The following is a 16,437-nucleotide window of genomic DNA, read 5'->3' as shown; positions in this document are numbered from 1 at the left end:
AAAAAAGAAACTTTTTCCTCAAAGGAAAGTGAAAGAGATAAAAACTATTTATTTAACAAAAACACAGGAAAAGGATAGTAATGCTAAATAATAAAACCTCTCGCTCTGCTGAGAGAAACCTGGGAAAATTCAGAGTCCTTCCGTAGTCTCTCTCTCCCCCTCCTTGGAGCTGAGACGGGGTGGTGGGCCCACCTCCAGGGCCAAGGCCTTGGTGGAAATTCTTCCCAATGTATTCTGATGTTGAAACAGTCCAGCAGAGAAAAAAAAAAGGAAAAAAACAAAGTCCCAGGAAAACAAAAGTTCAACTCTCTGTTTCTGGAGAAAGAAAAAGGAGCTGAAAAACTGGCCAAAAGCAAGCCGGGTGCCTTCCTCACTCTCGCTCTGCTGCCACAGCTGAAAGAAAAAGTCTCTATCTCTGTGTGACCTTGAACAAGCTGCAAACTGCTTTGAAGAAGTTTTGCTCAGGTTTTCCTCCCCCCTCTCAGGCTCAGTTTAAAGGCACAGAAAGGCACAAAATTAATTTCTAGGCATGGGGCAGCAATAGGGGATACACATCACAAAGTCACCCCAAGACAGATGGGGTGGGCCCTCCTCTGGGGCCTTGATGAAAAAATCCTCCCGATGTGTTCTGATGTTGAAGCAGTCCAGAAAGGAAGAAGAGAAAAATCGAAGTCCCAGGAAAACAAAGTTCAACTCTCCATCTCCCTCCAGAGAAAAAGCCGAAAGCTGGCTGCAGAGCAAGCAGGGTGCTTCCTTCCGCTCCCACCGCTGCTGTTAGAAGCAGAGCAGTCTGTATCTCTGTGTCCTTGAACAAACTATTTTGAAAGTTTCACTAGGGTTTTTTTTTTCCTCTCTCTCAGGCTCAGTTTAAAGGCACAGAAAGGCACAAAGTTAATTTTTGGGCATAGAGCAGCAATAGGGGATACACATCATAAAGTCATCCCAAGTTGCTTATAGACTATCTATAAGCAACTGTCAATTGCTGTTCTGGGAACATCAGGCCTATCTGTTCCAGAATGGTTCCTGTGATGTATTTGTTTTCATTCTACTTGATTTCTGAGGTATTCAGCTCTTATGATCTGCTTTTTCCAATTTAATACATTTTCAGTCAGAAAAGTAATTAGAGCTTAGTTTAACATGGTGTCACAATTGAAAAACAATCTTTTCCCATATTTTTCAAGAATCTGTTGGACGAGCTTTAACTGTAAAGTGTCAATATAGCAGGATAAAAATAAGTTCTAGCCTTACCCCAGTACTACTCAAATATATCTGGGGTGTGGGTCGTATTTGTCACCTTATTCCTCAATTGTGGGAAATTTCATTGCAAGTATATGTTGTGGATCCTGTTCTCTTTCATGAATCTTTGCCTCAAGGAGTTTAGATACACTTTTTTAATCTCTTGCAAAAACTCTGTAGTTGTATGCTTTCTCCATTATAGTCTTTGTGTTTTATTGTTTGAAATGCAGCTTATTTCCTTGCATTGTCTTCTCCCTCAGTGATCAGCATTGTGTTAAATAGAGCACATTTGGATATTAAACACTTGAAAAGTCTTTTTGGTCCTACCCAATGTGTAGTAGTTCCTAGTTTATGGAATAAAGCTTATCCTGTCATTCCTCTACAAGAGAGGTCTCAAATAATATGCCCTTCTGCTCCCTGTTCCCCTCCATTTGCTAGGATAGATGTTTATTTCTGCTTCCCATATCTCAACATGAAAGATGCTGAAGAGAAGAGCAGGTAAGAGGGATGGAGATGAAGAAGAATGGGATGAGGAAGGCAAAGTGTCTAATGCTTCATGTAGAATGTAGCTGGGATGAGGCTATAGTATCAACAGCATTTAAACTTGAGGAGAAACTAAACTCTGCCCAGTCAGTTTTTATTTCCCTGAAAGGTGCTTGGTAGGAATTGCATTTCAGTTTAGTTTCCCCCTCAATCCTGGGTAGCTGAGGCTTTCCCTTACCTAGACAAAGGGTAGCATTAGAAAAACCTGATGTAAGGAAGTTGGGATTGTGAAAGAATTTTCTTAACGTGACTGATTACAGCTTAAATGAAATCCATCTCGTCTATTACTGATGATTTCCTCTTAAAGATAAGCTTTTATATCACCCCCCTGTCACTTATATGGCAAAGTCAACTGCAATAGCTGGGTATCCATTGCTCAGTAGCTTTAGTTTGGGTCTGAAAGTAATATATTTACATCAGTACAGTATTGCAGTTGAGCAGATGAAAATGGGAAAGCTTTGTGAGTAGTGAAGCCATCTTGAGATATGGATGAAACTTTCAAAAAATAATTGCTGTAAAATGTGTATGGGGAGATTGCAGATTGGTAAATGCAGTCATTTTTGCAAGTTTTCTGTTACTTCATGTTAAGCAATAAGACTTCTTCTATTTCAAAAATTTCTGTTGCTTTCTTTCTTGGCTGGTTATATCAAGTCAGATAATTTCTCAACTTCCAGAAATTGCCAATAGATTTCCTGTTGATTACAAGAAAGTTGATCAACTAATATCTCCATCATGTGGGTAAAATGCAAACTGCATGACCTTTGCATACAATTTAGAGACTTTAAATGCATTATATCAAATACAACTCAAACACTATAAAGTACTGTCAGTTATAGCTTGTGAAAATGTGCTTGTTCTTCAAAGTTTATACCAAAAAAAGTTAAACTCCAAAGGCAACATTAGAAAGTTGTTGTATGTAAATGAACACGTGAAGCTAAATTCTAAAATTTCGTCTATGATCAACAGATCTGGAGCTTTCAGAAACTTTTGGCACTTTATTTAAAGTTTGTTTATAAGGAATGATTTTTTGTTAACTACTTGGATCTTTTGATAATTTCTTGTGGTTTTCTATTTTTTTCTCTCCAAGTTTGTTAAGGAAATAATTCACAGGTTTCAAATTGAGAGGGAAATCCCTTTTCATTTGACTTCTATACAGTTTGGAAATACATATCTATTGCTTACTTGAGTCTGAATTTTAAGCAATGCATTTTGAACGGTACCTTGAGTTCCACTGGGGGAATTGTCAGTAGAACTTAGGTGTTATTTTTTGTGTGATTGTCTCAATGTATTTTCCAAAGTAGTTAAATCAATTACTGTAATTTCCTTTTTTTTTTCTCCTTCTCACTTTGACCAGTAGAGTACTTTGAATATTAATATGACTTGCTTAGACTTTAATGGGCAATAACCGTCGAAATATACTTGGGGCTTTCATTTTTAAACATGCCCCATTAATGCTATGCTTTTTTTTTTTTTTTCCTGACTGTTACTCAGTCTGGAGAGAGAGCAAGCTTCAGGCAGCAAAGTTGATACTTTTGGTGAAGTTTCTATTCCCTGGAATCACTAAGCTTACTTTGCTCACATAGTACATTTCCACATTTATATACATTCATGAATTTGTGGCTATTATGTCCCTGGGAAGTGTTGGATCTCTTGTACATGTGTAATACAGTGGACATATACGCAGTATGTGGTGGAGGGAAGGGGGCTTTGCTTTATCTGCATCAAAGGTTGGCTATGTACCAGGGAGGTACTGGGTAACAGCTTTCTGCTATCACTGGGGTTTGTGTGGCAGGTACAACAGTAAGGCTAAGCACTATTTTTGCAGAATGAAAATTTATTCTTTAATTTTGAAGGTATAACAATGAAAGAAATGTTATAGTATTAAAATAGTAAAGTCAGATAGAAGTAATAAGTAAGACAGCTGCTGTAAGACATGATTTTTTTTTGTTTTGTTTATTCCCATTAGGTATGAGTTGTAGTCAGGATGTATTTGGATTTCTGAGTGCTATTCTCAACATAAGGTTTTAGTTTAATATACCAGTAGGAAGTACTTTATAAAGATTTAATTAAAATTTCTACCATGCCTACTTTATAACCCGGTAATTTGAAGTGTATTTATGAATCTGTACACTTTTGACTCTAGATTTTACTTCTATTTCATAACTAGTTGCATTTGCTTTATTATGTTGTAATGACAGGTCTAATAAACTGGGCCTTTTTTGGGTACAGCTGTCTGACGGAAGCAACTCTCTGCTTTCTATGCAATACATGTGTAGTCTCTACTCAAATTAAGATCCCTGACTTCTTTCCTGCCTTCCAAAACTTCTCTTGTATTCTTTGTTACCTTTTTTTCATTTTTTTCTCTGCTGCAACACTTCACTCGTGCTCTCTTCTGCTGCCAAACCAGAATAAATGCTTGGGATTTTTACATTGTGTCACAAGCATGGTCCTCAACACTGTTCCAGTGTCCTGAAGCAGAAGATATAGCTTCTGCTAGCATGGGAGATGATGACCTAACAACATATGCATACTCGAGGACTGCTGTACTGTCTGCTATTCATAGTCCTTTTAAAAATGGACTGTATATACCATGAGTAATATACATATTACAGTTCTGATAATTCAGTTTTGTTATTAATCAGATATCTCTTGTGCTCCTTTACAGTCATCACTGAACTTTGAGAAACATTCTGAAAATTTTTTGTGGGCAGAAAATCATTATGAAACAAATCGCAGAAGACACAACTCTTCAGATGGGTTTGATCCTAACATTGGATGGCCTAGCAAAGGTATAATTTAGATGTCATTGAACATTTTAAATATGTTCGTTGTTGTCCTATGCCAAATGCTGCATTCTGTTGTAGAATAGAGGTAATGGAAAGATAGATCTTTTGGGAGATTATGTGATGACTAAGGTTGGTTAAAGTAGTGTGATTCCAGGTGTATTTCTCTCTTAAGAAGGTGGTCAAGTTAATTCTCGAGCCAACAACATAAAAATGAGTAGCCAGAAAAGGGGGTTGACTTCTTAATGTTGGACTACTCTTCTCTTTCTTTGGCAATGTTTTGAGATTCTTCCCTGCTGCTTATGTAAATGAAAACTAAGTTTACTAAACTGTCACATCCCAGAGTATAGAGCTGCTTGCTTAATTTCTCTACCAATTTTGCAGAAGTAGAATGTTCTTTCAAAACAACTAGTAACTGCATTTCCTTAAAATTTAAAAATCTAAGGGCATTTTGGGAGAAAAGAGAAGAATGGTTGGCATTCACAAGGCAGAAATGGTACAGAAAATATAAACCATCCTGGGGGATACCATGGTGGAGGTTTCCGCACTTGTACCAGCACCTTCCACTGTGGAAAAGGCCAAGGACTGCATGAAAGCAATGTATGTGATAATGAAACTGGGAAGAAGGAAGACAAGGAAGTACCCAAACAGTTTGAGGCTGAGGATTTTGTAAGTTAATTGTAATTATAATAAACAAGGTTTCATTGTTTCTGCGCTACTTTGTCCATTGCAAGCTACTTCGTGAGATTTCACCAGTTACAATCATCATGTAAGGGATCACCCTTCCCATAGGTAAGAGGGTGTTAGTCATTTGTCCACTAACTTGTTTCTCTTTCTATATCCAGACTTTATAATTGTTTTTATTATTGTCACTTAAGTGTTAAAGTGAAACTATAATTGAGTTCTAAATTTACTGTGGCATGTGTATGCATTAAATTCTATACAAGTACCTTACTGGAAATCTGAAGTACTAACAAAATTATCTTTTTGCCACTGGCTGTTTGAGATCCCATGCTTCAACCTAAAATTGTAGGATGTAAGGTGAGCTTCCTCTTTGAAGAACCATACATCACTGTTTTGCTTTCTTTGGACAGTTTATATAATGGTATTGACTGCTGCTTGAGATGTTTTGTTGGAGAAGAGGAAACAAGTGAGTGTTGAATCTATTTGGGTTGCAGGGAGAAGTGTCTAATCTGTCTCCATTTAAAAATCTTTAACAACAGAGGTCATACTTTCAATATTATTGTGTTTCTATATTTCATTGGTCTCACAATTCAAGACTTATTAATAAATCTTGCTAAATTGCTAAATCTTCCTTTCAGCCATCTTTGAATCCTGAATATGAGAGAACACCAAACCAGAATAATTCTTTAGCTTCAGGTGCTTGGGGTGAGTATTTTTGATGTTTCTAAATCTAAAAATATAGCAGAGATCTGAAGTTGTTTTATTTTTAACATAGAATGTTTTTAGAATGTTACACAGATATAGATTAAAATGGAGGAAACTTCAATATTATTGCAATGGTAAGTATCTTTTTGTTAGAGAGGTGACACTTCTATTTGGATATAAATCTGTTACCACAACTAGGATTCTTTCCAAGAACAAGTGTATGTCTTTTTGTAAAGATGTCAAGAATTTATCTCCCAAGAGGAAATGCAGTAAAGGTGGGTCACCTAAACTAGTGATGTGATTGCTAGCTGAAGACCTGGTATAAGAATGCTCCTGACTGATTAGAGCTGTTGGAAGATCTTGGAGAGAAACGTAGGAGGGCTAGGAAGACCAGGTTAGCTTGCACAGAATCATAGAATCACTTAGGTTGGAAATGACCTTTAAGATCATCAAGTCCAACTGTTAAACCTTATGCTGCCAAGTCCACCATTAAACCATGTCCCCAACTGCCACATCTACACATCTTGTAAATCCCTCCAGGGACTCAACCACTTCCCTGGGCTGTCTGTTCTAATGCTTGATAACCATTTCAGTGAAGAAATTGCTCCTAATATCCAATCTAAACCTCCCCTGGTGCAACTTAAAACCTTTTCCTCTCATCCTGTCACTTGTTACCTGGGAGAAGAGACTGACACTCACCTTGCTACTACCTCCTTTCAGGTACTTGTAGAGAATGACGAAGGTTCCCCTATGAGCCTCCTTCTTTCCAGACTAAACAACCCCAGTTCCTTCAGCTGCTCCTTATAGGACTTACTCTCTAGACCCTTCACCAGCTTTGTTATAAAATCAGAGGATGTTAAGGACTTGGAAGGGACCTTCAAGGTCATGTAGTCCCAACCTCCCCTGCCATGGTCAGGGACACCTTCCAGTAGACTGGGTTGCTGAAGGCCTTATCCAACCTGGCTTTGAACACTTCTGGGGTTGGGGCATCCACAACCTCCCTGGGCAAGCTGTCCCAGTGTCTCAGCACCCTCACTGTAAAGAATTTCTTCCTAATATCTAACCTAAATTTGCCCTCTTTCAATTTGTACCTGTGTCATGGTTTATAAATGGTATTCTCCAATTTAGTGTTTGCACTGAGATACTACAAACCACGCGCCGCTCGCTCACTCCCTCCTTCCCCTGCAGCAGGCTGGAGAGGAGAATTGGAGTCACAAAGGGTAGAGAGCAGGGGTTGAGAAAAGAACAATTTACTGGAAACAACAATAAGAAAATGAACAGTAACAGCAGCAATGCTAATAATAAAGTGTACAAAAACCAAACAATTCACGTGCGAATGCTCACCACTGACAATACCCCACCATGCTGCCACGCAATGTAACCCAGAAAATGATGTGAGGTGCTATAGAATCGCCTCCAGGTATCTAGCCATTCCCCTTCCTGGATACTACAAACATTAACCCTGTCCTGGCTGGAACCAAGACAACCTACTACCCCTTATTCTATACAATCTACATCATGCCCAGATATATATATATAAAATATATATGCAAGCACAGGTATCATTTCCGTACTCAATGGCCATCCCTCCAAGATGTCTGTTGAGTTCATTTAGTCCATGACTGTGGGCTTTATGTGTCCTAGATGTCTTCCAGGGCAGGAAGGCTGGTGTGCCGTCGGCTGGTTGCTGCAACAGGAGCTCACTACTTGTATATCTGGAGCAGTCCATCCTCATTGGCCATGGGAGTTATGGCACACAGTGGCAGTGTCATTCAGCAATCAATATCATACAATTCATCATTACAGACTGTTCTTACCCAAAAATCAAATACCTTTGAAGTACACATTGTGTTTCCCTGTCCCTCTGCATTACCCACCAAGTGCACCCAGGTCCTTGAGCAAAAACAATCCCATGGATGGGTTTGCCTTTGTTTGAGGCAGGACTAATCCAAACTGTCTTCCCTAACACATTCCTCATATGCAGCACGGGGACTTTATCCCCTTCTACAGTACGTGGAGGTTTTGATTGGGCAGGGCCAGCTCATTGGTAGAGCCTCTAGTGTTAACGAACCAGGTGGCCTACATGAAATGTAGATCCCAATGTTTGAAGGTCCCACCATCCATTGCTTTCAATGTGTTTTTTAACAGTCCGTTGTACCGTTCAACTTTCCCAGAGGCTGGTGCATGATAGGGAATATGATACACCCACTTAATCCTCTGTTCTCTGGCCCAGGTGTCTATGAGGCTGTTTTTGAAATGAGTCCCGTTGTACGACTCAGGTCTTTCTGGGGTGCCATGTCACTACAGGACTTGCTTCTCAAGGCCCAGGATGGTGTTCCAGGCCGTGGCGTGAGGCACAGGGTACATCTCCAGCCATCCAGTGGTTGTTTCCTCCATTGTCAGTATGTACCACTTGCCTTGGTGGGTTTGCGGTGATGCCTTAGGTTTTAACTTTTATATTTTTCAAATCCTGTACTGCTTGGTGGGTAACTGAAGTTTCATGTGGCCTGTTAACTACTGTTCTCTCATGCTGGTTAGACATAACACGCCACTCTAAATTTGCTCTTCAAGGACACCAGGCCCCAAAATGTGTAAACTAAAGCCTAGAGAAGGTGGGGGGGGGGGGAGGGAGGGGGCCAACTTGGGGTGATTACATAATTAACTGAAGTTATAATTGGAGAATTAACCCTGATATGCAAATGAACCAAACTTATGAAAGTGTGAAGAACCCATGACCCAGGGTCCATCTTGGGTGTAGCCTTTTGGCTGCCCAGGGTGTACCTTTGAAGGCCCTTCAAATAAATACCTACTTTTATTCTCTTATTCTTGTCTAGTCTCTGTTTTTAGGTGGCCACCTCAAGGCATCAGTGGGAGTGTGATGCAATTGATCTGCCAGACCTACCCATATTTATATTTCAGTCATCATCCCTCATCATCCCCCATACCACAGGGGCTTTACCAGCTTGGCTCTGTTTGATTGCAGTGCATGTTTCACAGTTATGGATAACCTGGAAGATGGTGTCCATGTGTTGCCTAAGATCAGAAGAAAAACTTTCCAAACAATATTAGAATTGATAACATAAAGAGCAGTCTTTTAACGAAAGCTTTCAGGTGCACAAAATATACCTATGTGCATGTGCAGAATAGAATTTTCACAATTTTTATAAGTTTAACAAATTAGTATATCTAGAAAGTACATCCAATAGGGGAAGGGTTGTCCTAGTAACCCACCATTGGACCTGCCCCATTGGAGTCCCTCCAAGGGGTTCTTAACCCTATATCTTGTTGTGTCTCCCAAGTGCTGGTGCAAAACAGGATGTCCTTGTTAGAAATTATTTTCTTGAAAATAAGACTAAATAGAATTTCAAGAGTGTGACATAAAGTGTGAGAAAAAGTAATTACTGTTCCAAAGTGTAAGAAAGTGCTGGAAACTATACAGCTATGTATTAAAAATGTACAAAGGTACAAATATATAAAAAAGCTAAAAATCTTTAGGCATCACATGGTTAAGTCCACCCCTCAATCACAAGCCCGTCTGTATGCTGCATCTCTTCCCTGATGAGCTGAGGTGTCATGGGCCCACCGAGCCAGAAATAATTCACCCTTATGTTGCCAGTCCAGATTGACCTGAGACACTGGAATCTTGGCAGCTCAATCCACCTGTCCACTGTTGTGATGCTCTTCAGTAGCCCGAATCCTGGGCACATGTGCATCTACATGACATACTTTTACAGCCAATTTCTCTACCCGGGCAACGAAGTCCTGCCACAATTCAGCAGCCCAGATGGGTTTACCTGTGTGCTGCCAATTGGTCTTTTTCAATCAGTCCAGCCACCCCCACAGAGCATGTGCCACCATCCATGAGTCAGTGTAGAGGTAGAGCACTGGCCATTTCTCTCGTTCAGCCATATCTAAAGCCAGCTTGATGGCTTTCAGCTCTGCAGCCTGACATGATCCACCTCATCCCTCACTAGCTTCTGCGACTCGTCGCATAGGACTCCATACGGCAGCTTTCCATTTTTGATGTAGCCCTACAAAACAGCAGGAAACGTCAGTGAAGAGACCATGTTGCTCGTCATCTTCTAGTAGCTGATTATATGATGGGGCCTCCTCAGCCCATGTCACCTGCTCTTCCTACTCTGATGATGATAGTCCAAAATTTTCACCTTCAGGGCAGTTCGTGATGACCTCCAAGATCCCTGGGGGATTGGGATTTCCTATTCAAGCTCGCTATGTAATTAGCGCAAAGCATTTATGCCATGTGGCATCAGTGGCATGATGTGTGGAAGGGACTTTCCTTGTGAACATCCAGCCCAGCACTGGCTGTCAGGGTGTCAGGAGGAGCTGTGCTTTGATGCCAATCACTTCTGAAGCATTTTGAACACCTTCATAAGCTGCCAGTTGTTTTCTGTTGGGCTATAATAGGACATGGATCCTTTGTATCCCCAACTCCACAACCCCAGGGACCGTCCTCAAGTATCCCTGGGTGCGGGTTCTCTGTCTGGGGGGGTTCGGTGCGGGTTCGGACGGTCGGGACGGTGACGGATGGAGACGAGAGATCTCTGTAGTCAGATCTTGGAACATGCGGTTTATTGCAAAGGGCGTGGGTACAGGGGCACTGCTTAGAGCTGCAGCTGGCAGCTCTGAGCAGGCCCAAGAGAGCAAGAGAGTAAGCGGGTAAGCAGAGAGAATAGTAAGAGTGTGTATTAAGAGTGTGTATAGTAAGAGTCTATAGTAAGAGTAAGAGCGTAGTACGAGTGAATAGTAAGAGTGTATAGTAAGAGTGTCTGAAGTCCTGGTTACAATACAATAAATCATCTTCTGTACTGAATATTCTAATTGTCACTAACCAATCTAATACAAGATACAAATCCTATAGCATTTACATACAGCCTATAAGAGTTCTTATATTACCATAGAGTGTTACATCTTAACTTCTAAAAACTACTCTTTGGACCCCTTCTGCTGAGCTAGTAGGGTCTGCTCTGACCCTTGGACCTGCCTGCAAGCAGAGGGTATTGTTCAATCAAGAGGGGATTACCTTCAGTCGGCCATACCATTGTTTTCTAGTTGTTCAGTAACTAAGACTTGGTATCTCAAAGGTGGCTTTCATTTCGATGTCGCTTATAGTTTTCATATTCCCAAAATCTTTTGTCAGGCAATCATATTTATAAGGCTTTCCTGTTTCATCTTCCCCAACATCTCCCCCATTCCGATGAACAACTAAGATATTAGACACAGTCCTACTCGTCATTTTTTGCACACACTGAAGTATACAAGGTACTGCTACTAAAACTATAATTATTACTACTAGAATAATCAAGCCTATTTTACAGAGTTCCCTTAGCCAAGGTGCAAAGCTCCAACCATCAAACAAACTGTCTAGCCAAGACGGGTTATCTGTTGTAATTTGGTTAGCTAGGTCCCTTAGGTTTTGTAACTGTTTGTGAATGGAAACAGAATGATCGGATAAGTTCATACAGCATAGTCCTTCAAAATCTTCACAGCCATGCCCATGTGCTAATAAAAGATAATCAATTGCAGCTCTATTTTGTAAAGTGGCATGTCTGACTGCTTCCTCATCGGTTAATAAGTCACTGATCATAGTAGAGGTGGCATTTACCTCCTTGCTGAGCCAACATCCCAACTTGTTTAACTGTTTTAACGCAATTGAGGAACTTAACTGAGGTAGAAAGATGCTCGCAACAATTGATTTTTCAGAGTTCCAAGGGTGAAAGTTACTATCACAGTCGCTCTCATACTGATGTCCCCAGGAGGATCTAATCTTTCTGCTTTTCTTTTTGGTTACTTCTTTGACACTGGGAGCAATAATTGTAAGTTGTCCCAGAGCACAAGGGCCACCATCTATTTTTGAAGGTATACCTTGCCAGGCTCTGTCTCCACAGATGAGCCAAATTCCTCTAGGGAATCGAATAGGAAGTTTGTTAAAACGATCTGCATAAGGTTCGTCATATATAAGAAGCTTTGCTTGATTGCACCAAGAAGTTACATTGCTATAAGCTGGGTGATATGGGGTAACGTTTAAATGAGGACCATTTTCTCCTAGAAAGTGAAAGAAATAGCAGGTATCCATAGTTAACGAGCCTAGGATTTCTAGCTCTTGAAGGTCAGATTTATCAATTTTAGAATTATCAATATAAGTTTGGTGTTTATGGCTGGTAGTTGGAGATACTTGATGATCGTCGTATGGCCAGTACTTATCTAGAGTAACATTATCAAAACCTTCTGGAAAAGGTATTCCAACTAAACAGGTTGAAAAAGGTTTGTCAGGGCTCGTGTCAGATAGACAGATGGTATCGGAGCCTGCAGATTTGGCTAAGGCAACCCAGACATTTGTCTTTGGTTGATTTACAGGTAAAGCTTCACTACAAAAACTAAAACATAAGAAAAAAGCAACATGCACGAGCGCAAATGAGAAAACTCCATTATTTTCTTGAGCTGTTTTTGGCAGATCGCTTTCTTTTGGTGATTCTGCGCACTTCAGGTCTGGGTGCTTGCTTCCTGGCTTCCACGTGCAGGGTCACTGGCTGGTGTGGAGGCGTCGGCAGGCTTTGGTGCGTGGTATGGCTTCACGTTTTTTGCTGGAACCCACTTGAGCTCTCCACCTGTGGAAACACACGCAAACCCCTTCCCCCATGTTATAAGATTGTATGGTCCTTCTATTTTTCCTGATTCTAGAATCTTAATTAAAACTGGGGGGTGTTTTTTCAGTTTTGCTTTTTTATTGTTCAAGAAATATCTGAAAATGGGGGGATCAGGCTCTTCTGCAGAGCTGTTCAAGAAATTAAAAACATACAAGGCTTTATTCAACCTTCTTTGAGGTGTAGCCTGGGCTTTTCCCCCTTTCTGTTGATTTAAAATGTGTTTTAAAGTTTGATGTGCTCCTTTTAGGGTACTTTTTAGCAGTTTAAGATACGGTGAGCAAATGCCACTGTATCTTACAGCCCTTTTTAGTTCTTTAATTTCAAGAGTGGGGATGGGAGCCCACGTTTTAGGACTGTCAGGCTGTTGACTAGCTATCACAGGCTTAGCTAATAGACTAAGACTTCCATCTTTATAGATTTGGAGTCTTATTTCATGCCAATCTGTTAATTGAAAATTATTAAAACATTTTTGGGAGTTTTCTACTTTTGGGATTAACGCAGGCGAATTTTCAGGGTTTAGTGTCTCTTTTTGGGTTGAGGAGTCTGTCCCAAACACTGGGGGGACAGTGAACCTGTTTGGGAACAGACTTAATTCTTTTTCGGAATTGTTTTGTATTGGGATTAAGGTGTTGGCATTTGCAGGGGCAAAATAGTTCTCAGTCTGTCCTGTATTTATAAAAGCAGGTGTCATATTCCACCCTCCCCCTCCTCGTTGCACGGCTTGTGTGCCTGGCTGTGGCAGTGCGATCGATTGGTGATACAAAGTAGTCCCATTCGGTGCCAGGAGCGCGGAGGGCGATAGCGCGGCTGGGTGTTCGAGGGAGTGCGGGCGTGATTCGGTGCTGCTTGGGTGTGATTCGGTGCTGCTTGGGTTGGCTCCGGGATGCGGCGGCGGAGGCAGGGGGGCAGGCGGCGGAGCCGCGGGGTGATGTGCGGCTGGTCCCGGGAGCGGTGCTGCGACTGGAGGAGTGTGAGCGGAGTGATATCGCTGGTCCGGGAGTTGCAGCAATTGCGCATGCGTGGGTTGCGTCATCAGGGCAACGTGGCAGGCTGTGATGGCGGCAGTCCGTGTGGCGGGCGGTTCGGGCAGAGCGGGAGATGGCAGGACTGCAGAACCAGGGGCTGGGGCTGCGGCCGCGGTCGAGGGAGGGGGCGATGGGACGATCATGGATGCCGGTGGCGGTGGGACTGCACTATTTGGCAGCTGAGAAGCGGGAGGCTGCGGTGGATACAGCAGGGTGCGGTCTGGGGCCACGGAGGCGGGCGGCGGCGGCAGAGCTGCTCTGTCGGCAGGAGATGATCTCGGGGCGGCGGGAGGCAGGAGGGCCGGCGGCTGGATCACGGCGTGCTGCCGCTGGGAGCTTGTAGGCTGGGCTGGGGTGGGTGGTGGTGCGGCGGGCAGGAACGACGCTGCCGGAGCGGCGGTGCCGGGAGACGGGGCTGGGGCAGCGGCAGGCACGGAGGGGGCTGCAGCCATCCGTGCAGACGCTGCGGCACCGGCACCAAGTGGCTCGCAGGGCTGGGGCGCTCCGCGTCCCAGCGCGAGCGATGGTGTGCCGGGATCGGGGGATTGCGCAGGGACGCCGGCAGGGACGGGAGTAGACATAGGCGTCTGTGCTGCCGCGGGGCCGGGGGACAGCTCGGGGCGTGCTGTGTGCGCTTGAACGGTAGGGTGAGGGGGCAGGGTTCCCGCGGCAACGTGCACAGGGGGCACCGGGGGCCCCGGCGCTGTCGGTACTGGTGGTTCGGGAGCGGCAGGAGACTGTGAAGACGCAGCAGCGACAGACGCGGATGGGCTATTAGCTACCACCGGCGCCGTGTCGGTGGCGGCAAGGGGGACCTGGGGGGCTGGAAGAAGGGTCGCCGCTTGGCTTTGCGGGGGGCCGGCTATAATGGCAGCCATGGCCATAACCGGTGCGGCTGGGGGAGCGGTAGCACCCGTAGCTAGCAGGGGGGTAGCCGCCGCCCCCGCCGGGGTATCACCGGGGGGCGGGGCTACGAATATGCCAGCAGTGGGGGGTGGGGTAATAATGACGGCAGCAGCGGGGGGGCACGTGGGGGCAGGGGCAAGGGGCGGGGTCGTGGAGACACTGGCGGACGGGGTGATAGAAGCGAGGGGCGGGGCCGCGAAGACGCTGGAACCGAGGGCGGGAGCCGGGACAGCGGGGACGAGCGGGATGGCGGGGGCGGGGATGGTGGGAGGGGCCGTAGGGTCCGGTGGGGTGGCTGGGGCCGGGGCAACGGGTGCCGGGGCCGCGAGCGCGGGGGGGGGGCGGCGCGAGTCAGCCGGACCGCGGGTACTGGAGCCGCGAGGACCGGCGGAGAGGCGGGGGCCGCGCCCTGTTGCGGGCTCGCGGCGGCAAGGGGCGGGCTCGCAGCAGGAGCCGGGCTCGCAGCAGGAGCCGGGCTCGGCGGGGTGACTGCTGCGGGCGGCGCCTTCGCAGCAAACAGCTCCACCAGCGCTCTGCAAGCTGGGATCAGCTGCGCGGCAGCCATATCCCGGTAGGAGACATTATTAAAGAGCTTAACCCCAACTGTGTCCCAGAAGTCTCTTGTAAAGACGGCTGAACGGTCAGCATTTGGGAAATTAATCAGAGTCCATTCTAAGAGGTTTTTTAGCTCCTGTTTAGGTAATTGTCTTGAACTAGAGCTTAGTAAATACTTAAGTTGCTTATAGAGATCTCTGTCATGGGCAGAGTGCATTTGTCCCATTATCAGACCAGTATGATACTCACTTAGATGATGTCGCAGGAGCAGTGTCCTTGCTCAGAGGTCAGTCGTGGGGGGCTGGCCAGGCACTCCACTCGGCGCTCAGGACGCTGCTTTTGGGTCCTTTCTCAGAGCTCCGGTTTTAGGCGTCGCGTGGCAACGGCTTTCCGTGCTCAGGACCTCACGGGTGGGTCCACACTAAGAGCTCCAGTGCGGGCGGTGCTGAGCACTACTCGCCTGTGCTCGGGGCGCGCGGCAGGGTCCCTCCTTAGAGCTCCGGTCGGCACTGCTTAGCAGCGTGTCCGTGCTCGAGGGGTGCCACGGCAAACTTCCTCAAAGAGCTCCAGGGAGCCGCTGCGCAGCAGTGGCCGCCTGTGCTCGAGGACTGCCAGGCAATTCCCTCCAAGAGCTCCAGGTAATCCCCGTGCTCGAGGGCTGCCTTGGCAGAATTATAGAGTTCCGGCTTTTACGATGCGCAGCAACGGTATGCCGTGCTCACGACACGTTCTAGGTGGCTATAACTGGTCTTTTAGTTACCGTCCATGGAGAAGTCTCCCACAGATGGAAAAAGCTGAACCGGGCCTTCAATCACGTTGTGCGCCAGACTGAAGGTTCTTGGGGGATTCGGCAATCACGTTGGGCGCCAGACTGTAGGTGCAGGGGGGTTCGGCAATCACGTTGGGCGCCAGACTGCGGGTTCTCTGTCTGGGGGGGTTCGGTGCAGGTTCGGACGGTCGGGACGGTGACGGATGGAGACGAGAGATCTCTGTAGTCAGATCTTGGAACATGCGGTTTATTGCAAAGGGCGTGGGTACAGGGGCACTGCTTAGAGCTGCAGCTGGCAGCTCTGAGCAGGCCCAAGAGAGCAAGAGAGTAAGCGGGTAAGCAGAGAGAATAGTAAGAGTGTGTATTAAGAGTGTGTATAGTAAGAGTCTATAGTAAGAGTAAGAGCGTAGTACGAGTGAATAGTAAGAGTGTATAGTAAGAGTGTCTGAAGTCCTGGTTACAATACAATAAATCATCTTCTGTACTGAATATTCTAATTGTCACTAACCAATCTAATACAAGATACAAATCCTATAGCATTTACATACAGCCTATAAGAGTTCTTA

General features: G+C 44.8%; 1 protein-coding gene across 1 annotated transcript in view; it reads left to right on the top strand.

The window, feature by feature from the left end:
* LOC309584593 (vasculin-like) overlaps positions 1–16,437 on the top strand; it is a gene marked incomplete at its 3' end in the record, with an annotated part of 137,337 nt that overhangs the window by 58,711 nt on the left and 62,189 nt on the right. Inside the window, exons 3-5 of the mRNA XM_082300687.1 lie at positions 4,445–4,568; positions 5,008–5,231; positions 5,885–5,951. Of these exons, the coding sequence (XP_082156813.1) occupies positions 4,445–4,568; positions 5,008–5,231; positions 5,885–5,951 (415 nt within the window). The remainder of the gene's footprint in view (positions 1–4,444; positions 4,569–5,007; positions 5,232–5,884; positions 5,952–16,437) is intronic.

The sequence above is a fragment of the Coloeus monedula genome (assembly GCF_965178545.1).
Source record: "Coloeus monedula genome assembly, chromosome: W".
Taxonomy (NCBI): domain Eukaryota; kingdom Metazoa; phylum Chordata; class Aves; order Passeriformes; family Corvidae; genus Coloeus; species Coloeus monedula.
Note: the sequence above shows the minus strand (reverse complement) of the source record. Positions and strands in the feature narration are given on the sequence as shown.